We start from the raw sequence: 17563 nt of genomic DNA, 5'->3' as shown, positions 1-17563 counted from the left end.
CAAATGTTCGAGCGTTGATGATAGTTTTCGGTCAAAACAGCGCCAAATTTCAAATAGATTTAGATAAAACACGTGTCATGCCGTCTCTTCAGTGGCGTACAATAAATGAATTCATTTAGCAAAATTTGTGGGGTGTAGTGTTTAGGCTTGGAAATAATGGAATGAAACTATTAAAACCAGGTGAAAGTGAGTAAAAGTTTACTTTAATAATGTTCAGGTAAATGAAAGTCCAATTGCAACAACATACAAGTATATTCAGAATAAAAAATCAACAAAATATTGGAAAAACAATAAATAATGAAATACCACCCAAATAAAATTTGTACAAATTCTTGTAGTACATAGTATAATTCATTACGTACGATAATATCCGTGAAAAAAAAATTATAAAACGACTCAGGAATCTACAGTTTTCAAAGTAATTAAACGAAATTTCTCAGGTCCTTCACTCCCCACGAGTCTATCCATGCTTTCTCAACATGTGGGTTTGTAAATTATCCTTCCACTTTGTTTTGAATTTACACAACTTGCAGTTGAGAATTTCATATTTCCCAACGTGAACCAGCACGTGATCCCTCATATGCTTCTTGTACTTCGTTTGATAATCGCACTTCAGACAGTAAAGAGTCTCCAGTTCCGGGGGCTTTCCGTGTCTTTTGATATGCTTGTTCAAGTAGCTCTTTTCTAAGGTTCGGTAGGTGCACGTTCCGACACCGCACTTGTACGTTTTCACAGATGATAGATCTTCATGGGTTTTCTTATGCTGGGTCAGACCTCCCTTGTACTTTGTAGTGAAACTGCAACGGTCACAGCGATGGATTTTCAGCTGGTCTTCACTGAGGTGCGTCAAACGATGCCCCCTCAAACAGTCTTTGTACCTTGTTTCATAAGTGCATTCGTTGCAGCGATATATTTTGACCTCGGAGGAGTCTTTGTGTCTCAGGGAATGCCGTGTGAGATAATACCTCTCTGTGGTCTGGTAGTCACATTTATCGCAAGAGTACTTAGAGACACAGTGGAGATCCGAATGTTTTCTTCGTACATGTTTCCCAACTCTGAATTTATCTGCTGTTTTGAAGTCACAGTATTGACACTTGAAAGGTTTTTCACCTTCTTGGCTAGTGTCACTTTTACCGTTGCCTTTAATTTTTTTTGCTCTGTTCCCAGATGCCTTTTGTTTGGGGCTTGCGTGACTGTTTGAATTTTTATTGATTTTGTCTATGCTTTCTTCGCAGTCACTTGGCAACGGATCGCTAAAAAAATAAAACAAATCATCAACGCAACTGGACTTAAAATTACTTCTATCAAAACATTTTGAACTAAACAATATATTTTTCCAACAGAAAGTAATGACAAAACAAAAGAGGCTGACATCTCGCAAATCAACACCGCCGTGTATAGCGTCGTTCAATCGCTTTCCGAGTCGGAAGAACGAAATCCCGGCCTTGCGATTCGGAAGATTGAACTGCGTGTACACAAGATGGAGGCTAAGATCACGTCGGCGAGACAACACGCGTCTCGTATCCAATGTGTGATGGAGTACAGGGCGGCCAACAGGCCATTCACGCCCGCAGTGCGGCGAATAGCCGCCAAACTACGACGTATCCATCACACTTTAAGTCAAGGCGTTCTGCTGACCACCAAACAGCACTGCCTTGATAGAATACGAATGCTAGTGGTTGCTAAGAAGTCACTAGTGAGGCGAGCGCTTATTCCAAGAGTCTCCACGTGTTTTGGATAATCCGCCGACCGCTGATCAGGTGGAATCCTTCTGGAAGGATATCTATGAACACCCGCAGCCACTCAACTTAGACACTCCAGCCCTAGTGCAGTTCGAATCTTTCAACAGAGAGCTTCGACAGCCTGAGCTCAATGAACTGCTCAACTCGATAACCCCGGATGACGTTCGAAGAGCCCTTGTGGGTTCCAAGAACTTTGTTGCTCCAGATCCAGATGGGCTGAACACTTATTGGTGGAAAAAACTAACAAGCACCCACCGCCATCTGGCCAGAGTTTTCAACTCATGGCTGGACGGAGAGCAGCGGATTCCGGATTGGTTTGTCGAGGAGCGGACCCCTCATCCCCAAAAGCGGAGATTTGTCGATTTCTAAAAATTACAGACCGATAACATGCTTGAATTCGTGTTATAAGTTGCTCACAAGCATCTTATACACACGAATATTCACCGTAGTTGACCGAGTGTTCAAACGGATATATGAGCAGAGAGGGTCGAAGAGAGGAGTCGCTGGATGTAAACAGAACCTGCTCATCGATAGATGTGCAACGCAAGACTCGATACAATACAAGCGTAATCTCTCTATGGCCTGGATCGATTACCGTAAGGCATTTGATACAATTTCGCATGAGCTCATCTAGCATTTGTTCAGACGCCTTGCGGTAACCGACAAAGTACCGAGATGCATGGAACAACTCATACCACTTTGGCGAACTCACTTCACCATAACATCTGGTCAAGCCAGAGTTCAAACAGGGTGGATCACTTTTAGAAGGGGTGTATTTCAGGGCGATTCCCTCGGTCCCCTTCTCTTCTGCATCTCACTACTGCCATTATTCGATGCGCTTAGAAATACTCGAGAGTATAACTATGGCACCCCCGGAAACCGGAGGCACAAGGTCACCCATTTGTTTTATATAGATGATCTTAAACTGTATGCCTCCGGAAGAAGGATCTCCCTCAGTCCTTGAGGGTGGTGGAAGAGTACACGCATGATATCGATATGAAATTCGGGATAGACAAATGTGCAATGGTCCATGTCAAAAGAGGACGATGCGAGGACTACGGAGAGGATATGCAGCTCGTAGATGGAAACATCCTACATCATCTGGATGCCGGAGAGACGAATACTTACCTCAGAGTGGAACAATGCCACTCACAAGAGGTAACAGCAGTGAAGAACTCTCTCTCTCTCTCTCTCTGCGGCAAATATCAGCACAAACTCCGACAGATCTGGTCATTGGAACTGTCGAGGAAGAACAAAGTTGCTGCAACAAATATGCTTGCCGTTCCAATCTTACTCTACTCGTTTGGAGTAGTGAAGTGAACTCGGGAGGAACTGTATCAACTCGACGTAAAGACCCGAAAAATGATGCATCTTTATAGGAGTTTGCATCCCAAATCGTCCGTTCCACGGTTGTACTTCCCCCGACAACAGGGAGGCCGTGGTCTTTTGAGTTTGTAGTGTCTACATGACAGAATGGTACTGGATATAGCCTGTAAAGTCGTCAGGAGTTCGGATCCCCTTCTAGGTATGTGACCATGAGAGAGCAGGAATTGGAGCATTTCTCTTCAGGGCAGCTGCCTGAGTTGCTGATGAACTCGATCAAGTTTTTGGCACTGAACGAGGTGACCACAACTCTGTCACCGAGTTGGAACCCGTTCAGCAAAAAGCTGCATGGGCTTCTTCAATAATATTGAAGACCTTGGCTTATCAAAGCGCCTGACTTTCGCTTTCCTCAGGTCGAGTGGGCTGAAGTCGGAAACTGAGGGGTTCACCATGGCTTGCCAGGATGATGTCTTCAACACCTTAGTCTACCGCAGTCGCGTGATGGGTATAGAGGTTCCTGACACAAGGTGCTGGGCTTGCCGCGAGGCGCCCGAGACCCTAATGCGCTTGCTATCAGCATGTCCAGCATATGCGATCTCGGCCTATATCCATCGACATAACCAGCCCTAAGAGTGCTATATTACCATCTACGGCACTCTTACGGTATTGACGAGACACCGGTGTTGCCCTGCGCTCCGGGGGATATTGAATCCGTTGTGAGGAATGAGAAGTGCCGAATTTATTGGAACTATTCGTTCCCCACCCTCGGGCTCATACAAGCTAATAAGCTTGATGTAGTCCTCCTCGACCACCAGAGCAAGCTCCTGGCGAGACGAATATCGTCCGAAAAGAGGAGGAGAAACGGATAAAATATCGAGAGTTTCTCTTCGAACTCCGCAGACTCTATCCAGACCACTCTGTCAAGATGGTTGTCCTGATTATTGGACTCCTTGGTGAAATGATGCCCTCTCTACTCTCGAATCTTAACATCATACCTGCTTGCCGCATTAAGGCAGAAATCTAAACCGCACAGATGCAGAAGGCTGTCATTCTTAGCTCACTGTGCTTGCTCAGGGCACATGATTCTCGGACCCAATGATCACTTACCCCACGGTGTGGGGAGCGGTCATTGGTTGATAATGCCGACGCGCCCTCCCGAATGTATTGGGGCTTTGGTGGATAGGAGCTGACCAGCGCAAACTACGGTTAAAAAAATAATAATAATAGCTCCTACTAATGGTTCATACAATTACAACCAATCAAATGGCAGGCTTCAATATCTGCGTATGATAAATCATCGCAGAGATTACTCTTCCATCCAACCATAAGAACAAAAGAAAAAGAAACAGTATGTTATCAAGAACAGTGCAAACAGTATAAAATATATATTTTTTCAATTATATACAAAAACAATTTGTTCAGGCCAGTCTCTACTCGTCTACACTGTAGGTTAATGGACTGACACCAACCAACAGAAAACAACTACTACCCTGGCTAATACCACGAAAGGCTTTGGATTATATACGACAGGTGTCGGATATAATCGGCAAAATAGAGGTATTACGTTGTGGTATTGTGGAATGTGTCCTTAATCTCAAGTTGGGATGGCTTCTTTTTTCGAAAAGATAAAAGGGTTTTTTTGTTTTGGGGAGTTCTGGATTCCATATTCAACCAACCCACATCCCTGAACAGATGTGAAATATGTTCTCGTTTTCCTCATACCTGTAAAGAGCCTAATGCATGCATTCTGGAGCTGTTGTCAAGATATAAGCAGTTTTTTGTAACTCCTTTCAAGGGAAGTTCTGTTCCATCTATTACAATATTCATCAGGCCAGATTAACGATTTCTCGCCAAAAAGCATGACATTAGATTTAGATGCATTAACACATAGGTAATTTTAGTTGACAATGATTATAACATATCGAGATCGGTATTAGATTGCCATAGGGTCTCATTAATTGAATTCTCGTTAAGTTTCATGTACAAAATATCCAATTCACGTTAACTCATGAAGTTCCCATTTTTTCTAGTACATCCAAAGAACCCCGTTATTCAATAAATATCAATAGAAACAATGAGTTACCTTTCTATTTCAATTTCTTCACATTTTTTATCACATTCCTCACTCGATAGCAAGCCTGAACCAATTTCATCATTTATCTCCACGATTTCTTCTTTTATTGTAATTTGACTCACATTATCCTGCACAACTTCTTCAAGTACTCTTCCGAAGTCAATTTCAGCACCATCTTTGATTTTTCTCTTTTCTCGAATTTTTTTTATTACATTACTGGTAGCCATACAAGACGAAACAAATTCTATGAAATCTCTGAGGTTGTCATTACATTGCTGGCAGATGACAGGATCTTCAATATTTTTCAGGCCCTGAAATTTAAAAAAACTGAGAAAATTCCAACAGAAACACTTTTTCCACACCAAAACTGGGACACTTTTTCCGACGAGCAATTCTTTCACACAGTTGGCGTTACCACTAGATAATATAAACCTAAATTGATTCTAATCACTGACAAATCCTATTGAACATGCACTGCTGGACATATTAAGAGAGAAACATTTATTTTAGCATAAAATCCAACTGGAGTCCTTGATAATATATGTTGAAGCAAAATTATTCATAAAAAATGACTTTTCTTAGAAAAACGAAATTTTGGTCCTGTTTCTTCTTGTGTTTACCACATCGCTAGATGTACTGTATTTGTATGAAAAAGATAAAAGTAGTTTCGATCTATTTTATGGGAAGTTTAAAGCTTTCAACATAGTTGATGTTTATACATATAATGATTGTGTATTGTACCAAAGAAGATCACTTGAATCATTGCTGCATAACTTATGATGTCTGCCACAGTTGCAGTCAAAATGTCACAGGAAATAAATCAATATTGAACAGCCAGTCATAATATTGTAAAATGAGGAACATGACGTACCACCTCTGGAATATATTTTTCGAATTTGTCTTGAAAGTGGTGATCTTTCAGCAGATCCATCAAAAATGTGAAGGAACCATTTATCAGGTTGATGCAGAGGCAGCATATATTATAAAATCCTCTGGCAGATTGGGGTTCTACTTCACATTTCTTCATTCTCAAATAAGCAGTTCGCAGATCTAACTTCGATTCGTTTTTAGTTTTAATGTGAGGCGCTAGCAAATCTTCAGTGTAGGCACAGTTTGCTTTGAAGCCGAATGCTTTGGCAATCTTCATGCTGCAGCTGTAGCATAACATAGGGGTTTGTGAAATGTTCCACCACTACAAATCAACACATTTTGATAATGCAAAAAAATGATTCACTTTTATCTTACTGGGTTCAACAAAAGTACGTCTAAGAGCTCTATGAAGAGTTTTGACTCCGCACATTTTTTTGCGACAGTTTTTTTCAAGCATAATATGCAGATATTTTTCATTACTACTAATATTATTAGCTCTACAGAAGATAAAAACAAAACATTTAAAATATCATAACCTTATTGAATCCTCCTCTTTTTAGATTATTGGGCTCGCTACCTAAGACTATTATCCAGGTCCGACGATAATGTAAGTGGGTTACATAATCACCATAATATTTTTTACGCATTTTGATTTTCTTTTTAAAACATGTTCAGAACTATTGTGGAACTTACGACCTCCTCTAGTCCGTCTACATCCAGCCTGGTTACTGGCGTAACCACCTAATTAAATCTAATCTAAAAAATCGTTATCCAACGATTCTACACGTCGAAAGGACAGTGCAGTTTCTTATTCTGTCACTAACAAAATAGCTACATGTATTCTGAAAATTTAGAGAAGTATTTCCTAAGCAGCTATGTTTATTTGGAAAAGTGTTATTTTGAGTTTTATCAAATTAGTGACGTGGTTTTCCTGTGAACTATATAATTTTTTCAGTTCATCAATGTATTTGTCAGTTGTCACATTCAGTAATTTCATTTATGGGATTACTAGCAAATGCCCTGATTTTTTCCGAAGCAAATGAAATCTAATCCTGAATCGCATATATTTTACCAGATGTCTTACATATATGAATCAATAGAAATGGTTTCATCTGTTAAGAGCATTCTTTGTATGAAATTATCGAAATCAGTCCATAATTGTTATTCACTGCTATAGTAGTTCACACTATCAATGCTAGATGTCACCGACTATCGTAATTTGTCGACATTCATGCGTAATCTATTGGCGTTTAGCTCTGAGTACTCTGAGGCGTTTGGTATCATGTAGGAGTTGACATAAAACTGACAGCCATTTACAGAGCGGATGTGTTTCTGCAGCCAAATTTTCGAGTCATGCGAAGTTTTTTCTCATAGAAACTGATGTCATGTTCAACATATGTCCTAGAATGTTGAATTACGTCATTTTGACATCACTTCTTTGTGAATGAAGATAGAAGATTCTCATGACTCAAGAATTACTAGGAATTATTAGGAGTAAATGAGTAGTTTGATACTAGTTAAAATGTAGTGTAGATAACTTGAAATATTAATTTTTTAAATATTGTCGATAAATGAATTGTTTCCAAGTATCTCTAAACCAAAAATAATTGAATATTCGAGCAGTTTCTCTCAATTGGGATTGAAGTGATAAAGTTGTAGTGAAGTAAAAAGAACTGTTTTCCTTTCAACAGCTGATACAGACCACACTTGTACTGAAAATGATGTAAAGGCAGTTATTTACGGTAGAACAGAGGACATATCATACCATCAGGATCCTGTTGAGTTGATTTTTTTGAACAATTCTCTTAAATTTCACTTCCCTTCTTTCCCTAACACAACTAATAGGAACGCGATACGTAGTATGTGTGTGGATTAACTAGATAAACATTAATAACAAACGGAACGTACCATTAATCATATCGCCTATTTAAAGCATAATTTGATCTCTCATTATGAATTTTATTAATGGGCCGGGGTCCACTGAAGCGTCATTAACAACCCTCTGCCTCGACCGCATTCATACATACGTTCCGATTTTCCGGATAAACGCGTCGACTGCGATTATCCTTTCGAACAACAAAAGAACGACGTGTTTTTAACATTGTTCGCAGCTGCTGGAGCATCCCCGAACTCTTTTCTGATCTATTATCATATCATATCAGATCCACCATGGGCGGCCAGGAACGGTTTCCTAAACAAAATGAAAAGACAATTCGAACTTTGAACGTTTTGATTATTTCTACATTTTTCAGAACTATGAAATGATACTTTCACCCCATATTTACATAAATAATTTATATGAACATGTCGTAGTCGTAGTTAATACGTAAAAACTTACGTCAATATGGTATATTAGATTCCACTTAACTCCTACGTAAAGTTGTTATTTCAAGTACAGACGTACTTGACTTTTTAACAAATGAGAATCTCTCTGAGCTTTCAATTTATATGTTGGTCTGTGTGAAGTTCTGTGGGAGAGGCTAGAGTTTTTGAGACATTCTTATCACTTGATACGTTGAGATTTGTTTTTTGTTGATGAGTATTTTTCACCAAAAAAACTATGGAGGCAAAGTTTGGTCAGGAAGTTTTAGTTATTGAAGGATGCTTTTTCCAGTTAATGATTCCAAGTTTTTCTGCGAGCTAGTGTTATATTTGTTTATATTTACTCACTGAAATCATATAAAATATATGTAAAATAATGACAATAATGTTACGTAAAAATCAGGTTGTATTTGTGACGGACGTAACATAGTTACATAGTTACATAACACGTATTATCAGTTATGTAACATTCATGTCAATTTTACATAATTGTGTTTGCTGAGAACCCATCAAAACAGAGTTTTACTTCACTCTCAAGGCCTAGTAATGCATCATCGTGACCGAATATTAAAACTTTACATAGATGATTCTACAGATATTTCTAGAAATGATTTAATACTATGACAATGACTAGACCACCTTGAATACCGCACTTTATATACAGTGCGATCCTAAAGTAACGGATAAATTTCAACAATATTTGAAATGATAACAGTCTAAAGCATATGCTCAAAATGGAAACCGTTCATCTCTTGATGCGGTGTTTTAAGCTCAAAATATTCCTTGGTTTCCCCTTGTGAATTTTTTATTTTAAATTGTCCCGCAAAAAAATCAAGTGGAGTCAGATTGCAAGAACAGGCTGGCCATTCAATTTCGCCACGTCTACCGATCCATCGACGGGGAAAAACTTGATTCAGATAATCTCGTACCGCTACTGCATGTGGTATAGCTCCATCTTGTTGAAACGATATGTTTCTATCGGTATCTGCGGTGTTAACACGATCAAGAAAAAGTTGTCGTAAATCTGGTATTGAAACATTCTGTAAAAAATCCAAGTAACTGGGCCCAGTTAGTGACCCCCCAAAAAATATAGTCCAGTTATTGTGTTATTCAGTATGGCACTCCAAACGGTATCTTTAACGGGATACTTAGTGTGACCTTCCCTCATCTAGTGAGGATTTTCCGTACTCCAATACCGACAATTTTGCTTGTTCACCGTTCCATATAAAGTTATTTTCAAATATAAAATTGATCTGTTTCGGGATTTTTCATTTGCATTAATGAACCCGTAGAAAATGAATTTAGCCGTTACTTTAGGACCGCACTGTATGATATTCAGAAATCTCAATATCTCAATTGAATCTTATTGGTATGATAAGGCATTTTTAATTCGCATCGAGGCTAAACTATTGAAATCGGAAAGAATACGCGACGAACAGTTAATGCATCTAGCAGCGATAAATAGGTCAGGAAAGGCATCATTGATTTTAACAATGGCATCGTATTGTTGGAAAATATGACTTTAATTATATTATTCATGGACCCTGTTCATGAATTCGAGCATTGTGTCTTTATTAATTGTACTCGAACAAATGTTTCTGTTGAAATTTGTAAGTGTGAGCCCACAGCACTTAGGTCACATGTGACCCATTGTTCATCCTCCAGAGGAGTTGTCCTCCTAGGTCATCGTCCATTCTGTCCTTTCCAGGTAGGTGGGCAGGTCATTAGGAGACATCTCCTTTATATCGGCAGGTGTAGGCCAAGATTCACAGAACAAAAGCCTCCGGTCACTCGCATAGGGCATGCCTGACACTCTCATCTTCCTGTTCACACATCCTGCATAGAGGTGTGCCCACTAGCCCCATATTATGGAGGTGTTTGTATAATATACTATTCCATTAGTCTACCTACTGATTTTATATGCATTCGTTACTTATATTTATTCACAGCAGTAAACTTTATTATATTTGTGTTGGGATTACTCCTGTTAGACAATAATCCTTTTTCTTAAATATCCACTGAGATATCACAGTATAAAGTAAACTGATAGAAACGTACAAAACTTTTTGAAACAATCCAATGAAACATAAATATACCAGCTATATTCATCAGTCTGGGATTCCCACGGTGCGCCTATGGTTGTTCGTGAACTGAATGCTGCAGTAAAAGCCAACCCTAATTCAATTACGTGTATGATTTTATTATTTAATATGCGCCAACTCAACATTTCAACGAAATGAAACGGATGATGTTATTAGTTTGCATTTAATGTGGTCGGTATTAAATCATTTATACATTTGTTTTGTTCAAAGTGGTCTCTTCACTTCGCTACTCGATTATAATTGCTTCATATTTTCCATTGGACGAAGCTTTTTTCATAGGTAGCGACGTTGGAGCAATTATTTCTGGATTTTAATTTCGACATATTTTGTTGATATATGCAGGGTTTTTAATTAAATTTTGTTATTGATATTTTATTACGACTGTGTGGTGATTACGGTATTTTCTATTAACAACAGTGATTCCAAATTTCTGATGGAAGTTGGTGGTTTTAAAAGTTACTCTTACGGCGCCTGCAGCGGACGGTTTTGACTGACTACTGGGTGAGTTTTGTCCTCCAAAATGGCTTCTCGTCCCTTAACAACAAGGAGACTGCGGTTGCTGTATTTCTTGATATTGAAGGAGCATTTGACAATGCACTACCTAAATCTATAGGATCATATCTGGCTAGGAAACGTATAGAATGGACCATAACTGGCTGGATCTATGCTATGCTGGTAAACAGAACTGCAACTAGGACTCTTCAAGGCGAGGCCATTAGGTTCAAGGTCACCAGAGGCTGTCCTCAAGGTAGGGTACTATTTTCCCTTCTGTGGTCGCTCCAGATGGTTAGTTTGCCCTCGACAGAAGAAAAGTAGATCTGCAAGCTTATGTGGCAAGGGTAAGTTGTAATATCTTCCAAAGCTCGATGGACGTTGTTCACAGTTGGTGCCATTGGGAGCGGATGTCTGTCAACCCCAGCAAAACTGTGATAATCCCGTTCACCAGAAGGAGACAATTGGACGATCTAATGCCACCTTCGTTCAATGGTGAGGTGATTTAGAACGGAGGTGAAATATCTTGGCATTGTCCTTGGTGGTGCCATCAGCATAACATCGTCAGTATTTTAGTACTTGAAATTACATCTAAAATGATCAATTTTAGTTGGATGTTGGTTGCTCAACATCAGAACACAATTATGGTCATAATGAACTCCTGAGGACGCTAATTTGGATAGCGAAACACTCGTCGAAAGATCGTAATTTTGTTCTGGTGTTGTCAACAGATTGATTTTACGTCAGAGGTTCCAATACGAACCATCAAGTTAAAACTATGAAAGTACCCTAGGTGCGGTTTTTAAAGCTACCGGCAACACTTTAAAAAGGCGAATCCCCCCGCATGAAACACTGTTTTGTATGATGCCAATGTTCCTACATGATCAAGATTATGTTCTCCTTAGATCTTATGTCATACTTACGAAACTGCAGTCCTTTTTTAAGGAATATACTCAGATATTTAGGTATTTGATTATGTTCAATTTCAAGGAGATTTGTTTTTCCAATGTTCTGCTCAAATGAAAATGTAACTTATTTTTTTAATAGACCTCGTATATCTTGGCTGCAAGTAATCAATACGGAACTGCTAACAATGAGTAAAATGCTGCAAGATAACAGTATCAACGTTTTAACGTTCAAGAAGCCGTGTAAACGTAGTCATACCACAGAACAGTAAACAATTCACACCACAGAATACTAAGCAATGTCACACCTTTTGTGGTTTATACAGAACATATAACCCATTTCATGAAGGCTGCGTTCAGATAATTTTCCACACGGAACATGTATCTCTCAAGGAAAAGCCACGGGAACGTCAATGGGGTGGAGGCCAATGAAGCGACCTCAGCTCCGAGAGTTACACACAATAGTCAGTGTATGTCGAGGGATAATAATTGGGCGGCCGATTATATTAGCCGCTCTACCCTCACGGGCCGAAGTCGACTGCGGGGAAAAGGTGGAGGGGGCGGGGGAGCCGGCGGCACGATGTAAAGCGACGCTCCGTCTCTTTTGATTCGTGGATTAATTGAAATACCTCGCATTCCATGGCTTCGGCGGTGGGTCGCCGGGGGCAGGGTTGGATAGTGGATCTCTGATGGTTGAGGTGGTGACATTTTCATGTTCATGTCGTATTGTGATTTTGTTTGATGAAACTAATGAAAACTGTGGAGAATACCCAAAATATGATGATGTGATGAAACTTTAAGACATAAATGCACTGAGCTTTTATATGAAACAATTTTTAGGGTACATAGTAGGAGCGTAGAGTATCAAAAATGGAAGGTTACATATCCTTTTCCATATTCAGATTCCAATTGAAAAGTACATTTTTCTACTCAATTATATGGGCGTGGGTGAGTAGGCAATGATTCCATAACTCACAACTAAGAACCAATCCCATAATTCCAATTTGATAACCCACTAACTTCGAGGCCAATCACAGATACTCAAATTCATTACTTTATGGATGTGTGTGTTTTATTTTTACATGCGTCAAACTATTTGGTTGTTTCAAAAATCCTCGTCCTGGATGACTGTAGGTCGACCACTTCGAAGCTATAATCTCCGGAAAAAAATTTCGAAAACCAACCTCAAACAGTACGTTCATTAACACTATATTTGCCAATAGCCTGGTTAATTTTTTGGGCTTTTGAAACAACCTTTTTTCTCAAATGTCAAAAGTGATCACTGAACTGACAAGATTGTTTTTAAAAATATAATTTCTAACGAAAAATACATTCACTTAGGAAGTGAAACAAGTCTATACTTCCAAAAATTTGTAATGTTGCGAAGAAAAAATGATATTTTTGATCAGCACATCTTTCTATATGTATATAGGTAGTAATTTTTTTGAAATTAATATCTGTATCAAGTTAGAGAAGTAGAAAGCCGAAAAGTTTCTTTCCTAAAAATGAAAATTATTTTGAGCTGAAATAGTATTATGTAAACACCACTGTGGATTACTTGGTAGAGCACAGAACTTGTAGAACAATGTTCTCAGTTTCAAATCCTATCGACGCCAAACATTTTTTATTTTTTTCAACCACCCAATTCTTTTCTAAATTGAATGCAGTAATAAAAATGGGAAGTATTTTAGAACGATTTCTCAGAATGCCTCTTGTTATGGAATTACTCTCCTTTGGTATATCCTTCAAAATTGAATCTAATTACGGATTACGGAACAGATCTTATGCTTTCACAGACAATATAACAATCTGCATCAATAACATATCCTGTGAGAGCACAAGATCTTTTGTGCTGTTTGCAATCACTTTTATTACCAACTATTCTATATTTCAATGTGTAACTATTTTGACGAATTCTGTTGTAAGTACTACAACTATTTTGTTTCTTATGCGTGATTCCAAGTTGACTTTAGTGTTATGTGAAAGACGAGATAAATAATTTGAATATTCATCGGAAATGGTTGGTTTCATATACCAATAAAAGAAAATTTCATCTTCCACTGTTCTGTTAAAATGTGAATCTTGAAAAGGTAGGTACTCTTTATTACTCTAAAGAACGGTCTGTTCAAGAATGTTATCGATGGTGTAATCGTATCCGAGTAAAAAATTCAGATCAAACGGCCTTTAGACAGATTTATAGCTTAATTTTAAGCTTTTCTGGTAGTTACCAGCTAGTTAATGAGAAAAATCAGTCCGAGAAATCCCTAAACTAATGAGCAATGCAGAAGTCAAATTAGCATCAACTCTGAACAAGGGTGCGAAGAAGAGAATGAAGTCAGTGGTGACGTGGGTCGAATTTGAAAGAGGGTAGTATTAGCTGGTATGTATTGGTGAGTATTTGTACATTCAAGTGACAAAGAAAAGTGTTTTGGAAGTTTATACACATAAAAACAGAAATAAAACGACATTTACTGATAGATTCATCAACAAAAAATAATACAGATACATCTCTCATCCCTTGTAAGAAGCAACAATCGATATAGCCAGTGTTAATGGTGATCGAAAAAAAATATTGGAAATATCGGAAAAAGGGAACATTTGACAGAAAATCATAACTTTAAAATGGTCGCACATGGAGCAAATCCTTTAACGCCGAGAGGTTGGTAACACTACCTGAATTTATTATCAAAAGTGATAGTTGACGTATGACAAGTGACAGGAGATGTATTGAAATGGTTGAAATGAGAAAAAACGTAACTTGGTTATTTTAAACGTTGAACTATTACTATTGATTCCTTGAATTGATATTTGAGTTATGTTAATAATCGTAGTGTTTACTGCCACAAAAATAACACTAAAAAGTAAAGTACGAAGTTACAGAGCCAAGCTTTGTAGCTTTTTTCTTCCCTTTGACCTCTAATGTTGTACTTGAGTATACATATTTTGATAAAACCTCAAGACCATGGATAGAAACATTTCTGTGTTTGCTCAAAAACTATGGTATTGCAAGCAGTTTGATTGAGACTTGGTGTGCCAAAGATAAATGTTTGGGTTGCTTGGAAATAATAATATGCCCCTGAAAAATTTTCAAGACACCAATTTTTTAATTCACGTGAACTATCTCAAAATTATCGAGTACAAAATTAGGCATGCCGACAGATTTTGGATTTGTAATTTAAAATTCGCACCAAAACACTTCAAAGTATCATCATCGCATGTGACGTCACGTTCGAGTAGACTACATGTAAACACTAGAAAATCTTCCATAAATTTGGTGATAACTATTATTGGATATGAACAAGATATTTGTGTTCCTCCCGTACAAAAAGTTTGCGAGATGAGATTCAACGGGACTATTGGCCAATACTTAGCTTTACTTTCGTGAAGAACACTTTGACGTAAGTATTTATCTGAATTTGCAGATTATAAACCAATATCATCTTGGTCGAAGATTAAATTCAACAATTAACAAACTTTGAGGTTAGGTGCGAATCTATAGTTTTCAAAATTTTGCTAAGCAAAGCATGGTTTTCTTCTTCCAGTTTGTATCTGAAAGAATATTTAATAGGAATGTTCAAAGTTATGTATTATATCCTACAAATCGTTTAGTGACATTAGCGGATGATTTATCTTTTTAAGATATTCATTGAAAAATAACACAAGGAAACACAAAATTAGATTTCTCAGATTCATCGATTTCTTTTGTGACCTGTTTTTTCTATCGATTTCAAAATATATTTCTGGTTGAGTGTACGCCACTGGTATAGCATAGAATTAAGAGGGTCCGCACATAATGGGGTGTAAATTCAAACCAAACTTAGTGAATTCAATAGGATCTAATAAATGTCAAACAAGTTGAATCCGTTGGTAATGGGGGTAATGAGGGTTAGTGATATATTGAAATTTTCTGAACATTTCCGGAGGTTTGTACATGATTTCAATCTGTTGAACGTTTCCATGATGTTGGAGAAGACGTAAATATGATATGAACTTCTATGTCCATTTTTCTGAGACACTGAATATCAAGTGATCGGGTTTATGCTCATAGTTTCAAGTATCACTAAATTATATATATTTTTAGGTTAGGTTTCAGAAATCTTGAAATTTCTGAAATTCATTTCATTCCTGGTAATAACAGCAGTAATAAATAATTAATGCAAATTCGGCGCATTCCATTTTAGATGACTGTTGAGAATTGTACCCTACAATTAGTTTGTTTCAAAAGTTCCTTCCGTTTTTATGAGGCCACTTCAATGTATAACAGGGGTCTCCAAACTTTGAAGCCTTCGGGCTATAATGATTTTATCAGTTTGTTCCAAGGGCCAATTTCTGCCCTTAACTATATTTCTAGAGTAGGATAGTCGCAAAGTGCCTGACCTAAGCAAACTTACGCTTTTTTTGCATTTCAATTATTTATGTGTATTGTGACACTTAACGACATCTAGTGGCGAGTAGTGGTACTATTTACTATCTTTTTCAGCTACCCGCTAGGTGGCATCAGGCGTAATTAAATATTTGGAATTACTGTGTTTGTTCGAAAAAGTTCTGGTTCTAGCTAGTGTATTCCGATCACCTCGAGATGGTAGTAATAATTGTACATAAAAAGGCTAGCGGCGCAACTGCGAGTTAGTCTGCGTAGGAAAGGCGAAGGAAGCGAAACTGTCTAATGTGAAATAAAGTAACACCCGTCAATAAAAGTATTTTGATTTAACTCATTGTTTTTATGTGTGATTTGTTAGTATGGAAAAGAAGCGAAAAATCGACAGTGCGAATGCAGAACGTTCCAAGAAAAATGGAACTTTCAGTATTTTGTGATTGAGTCCAGTAATAAGGGGCGCTATGTTTAATTTGTAATGAAACCATAGCTGTTCTCAAAGACTATAACATTAAACGACACTATGAATCGAAACATCTTCAAAGTTACTCCAAGTATACAGGAAGTTTACGGAAGGAAAAATTTGAAGCTTTGAAACGCGGACTCAAATCGCAGCAATCTTTATTTACCAAAGCGAATACTGAACAAGAGTCTGCAACTCGCGCCAGCTTTCGTGTGGCTCTTGAAATCGGAAAACGTGGCAAACCATTCACCGATGGAGAAATGATAAAAGAATGCTTGATTGCAGTAGTCGAAGAAATATGCCCCGAAAAGGTAAATTTATTTTAAAATGTCAGTTTGTCAGCAAACACCGTGGCTCGGAGGGTGCAAGACATCGCAGAAAATATATCATCTTAACTGTCTGACAAAAATGATATCATGAGAGGTTTTCTCTAGCATTGGATGAGTCAACGGATGTGTCAGATACAGCTCAGGTGTTGATTTTTACTCGCGAGCTATGAAGTGTATGAAGAACTTCTTGATATTGATAGTATTCACGGCACGACAACTGGGGCAGATATTTTTAAGTGATTGAAATTCCCATTAATAAAAAGAACCTTCGATGGAGAAATTTGAAATCTATAACAACTGATGGAGGCAAAAATATGTATGGTAAAAATGAAGGAGTGGTTGCACTTATGTTAAAGGCTGTAGAAAATGATGGTGGTTCAAAACCATTAGTCTTACATTGTATCATTCATCAACAGTCCTTGTGCGGAAAATGTTTGGATATGTCTGAATTTCTAAAACCAGTCATATCAGTTGTTAACTTCATCAGATCCACTGAGCTGAATCACCGACAATTCCGTGAGTTTATTCAACAGATTGGAGAAAATTAATTACCATATCATACTGCC

At 37.9% G+C, this 17563-nt stretch overlaps 1 protein-coding gene across 1 annotated transcript; it reads right to left on the bottom strand.

Moving 5' to 3' along the window:
* Window positions 1-233: 233 nt before the first annotated feature.
* Window positions 234-6547, bottom strand: LOC111517757 (uncharacterized). Its single transcript, XM_074185022.1, has 4 exons — window positions 6385-6547; window positions 6011-6331; window positions 5149-5450; window positions 234-1253 (listed from the first exon to the last, which is right to left on the bottom strand). Exons 1-4 carry the CDS (start codon window positions 6484-6486, stop codon window positions 461-463), a joined length of 1518 nt encoding a protein of 505 aa, XP_074041123.1. The 5' UTR covers window positions 6487-6547; the 3' UTR covers window positions 234-460.
* Between the last annotated feature and the right edge of the window lie 11016 nt (window positions 6548-17563).

This window comes from Leptinotarsa decemlineata, unplaced genomic scaffold, assembly GCF_025532065.1.
Source record: "Leptinotarsa decemlineata unplaced genomic scaffold, Ldec_3_MD MMD2_tig00026361_RagTag_RagTag, whole genome shotgun sequence".
Lineage (NCBI taxonomy): Eukaryota > Metazoa > Arthropoda > Insecta > Coleoptera > Chrysomelidae > Leptinotarsa > Leptinotarsa decemlineata.
Note: the sequence above shows the minus strand (reverse complement) of the source record. Positions and strands in the feature narration are given on the sequence as shown.

Excerpts from the sequence above, each read along its gene's own strand:
- LOC111517757 (XM_074185022.1), bottom strand. The coding sequence starts at position 6,486 with ATGAAAAATATCTGCATATTATGCTTGAAAAAAACTGTCGCAAAAAAA. Across the intron at positions 6,332-6,384 it reads ACGTACTTTTGTTGAACCCA|TGGTGGAACATTTCACAAAC; the intron begins GTAAGATAAAAG and ends GTTGATTTGTAG. Across the intron at positions 5,451-6,010 it reads AAAAATATATTCCAGAGGTG|GGCCTGAAAAATATTGAAGA; the intron begins GTACGTCATGTT and ends TTTAAATTTCAG.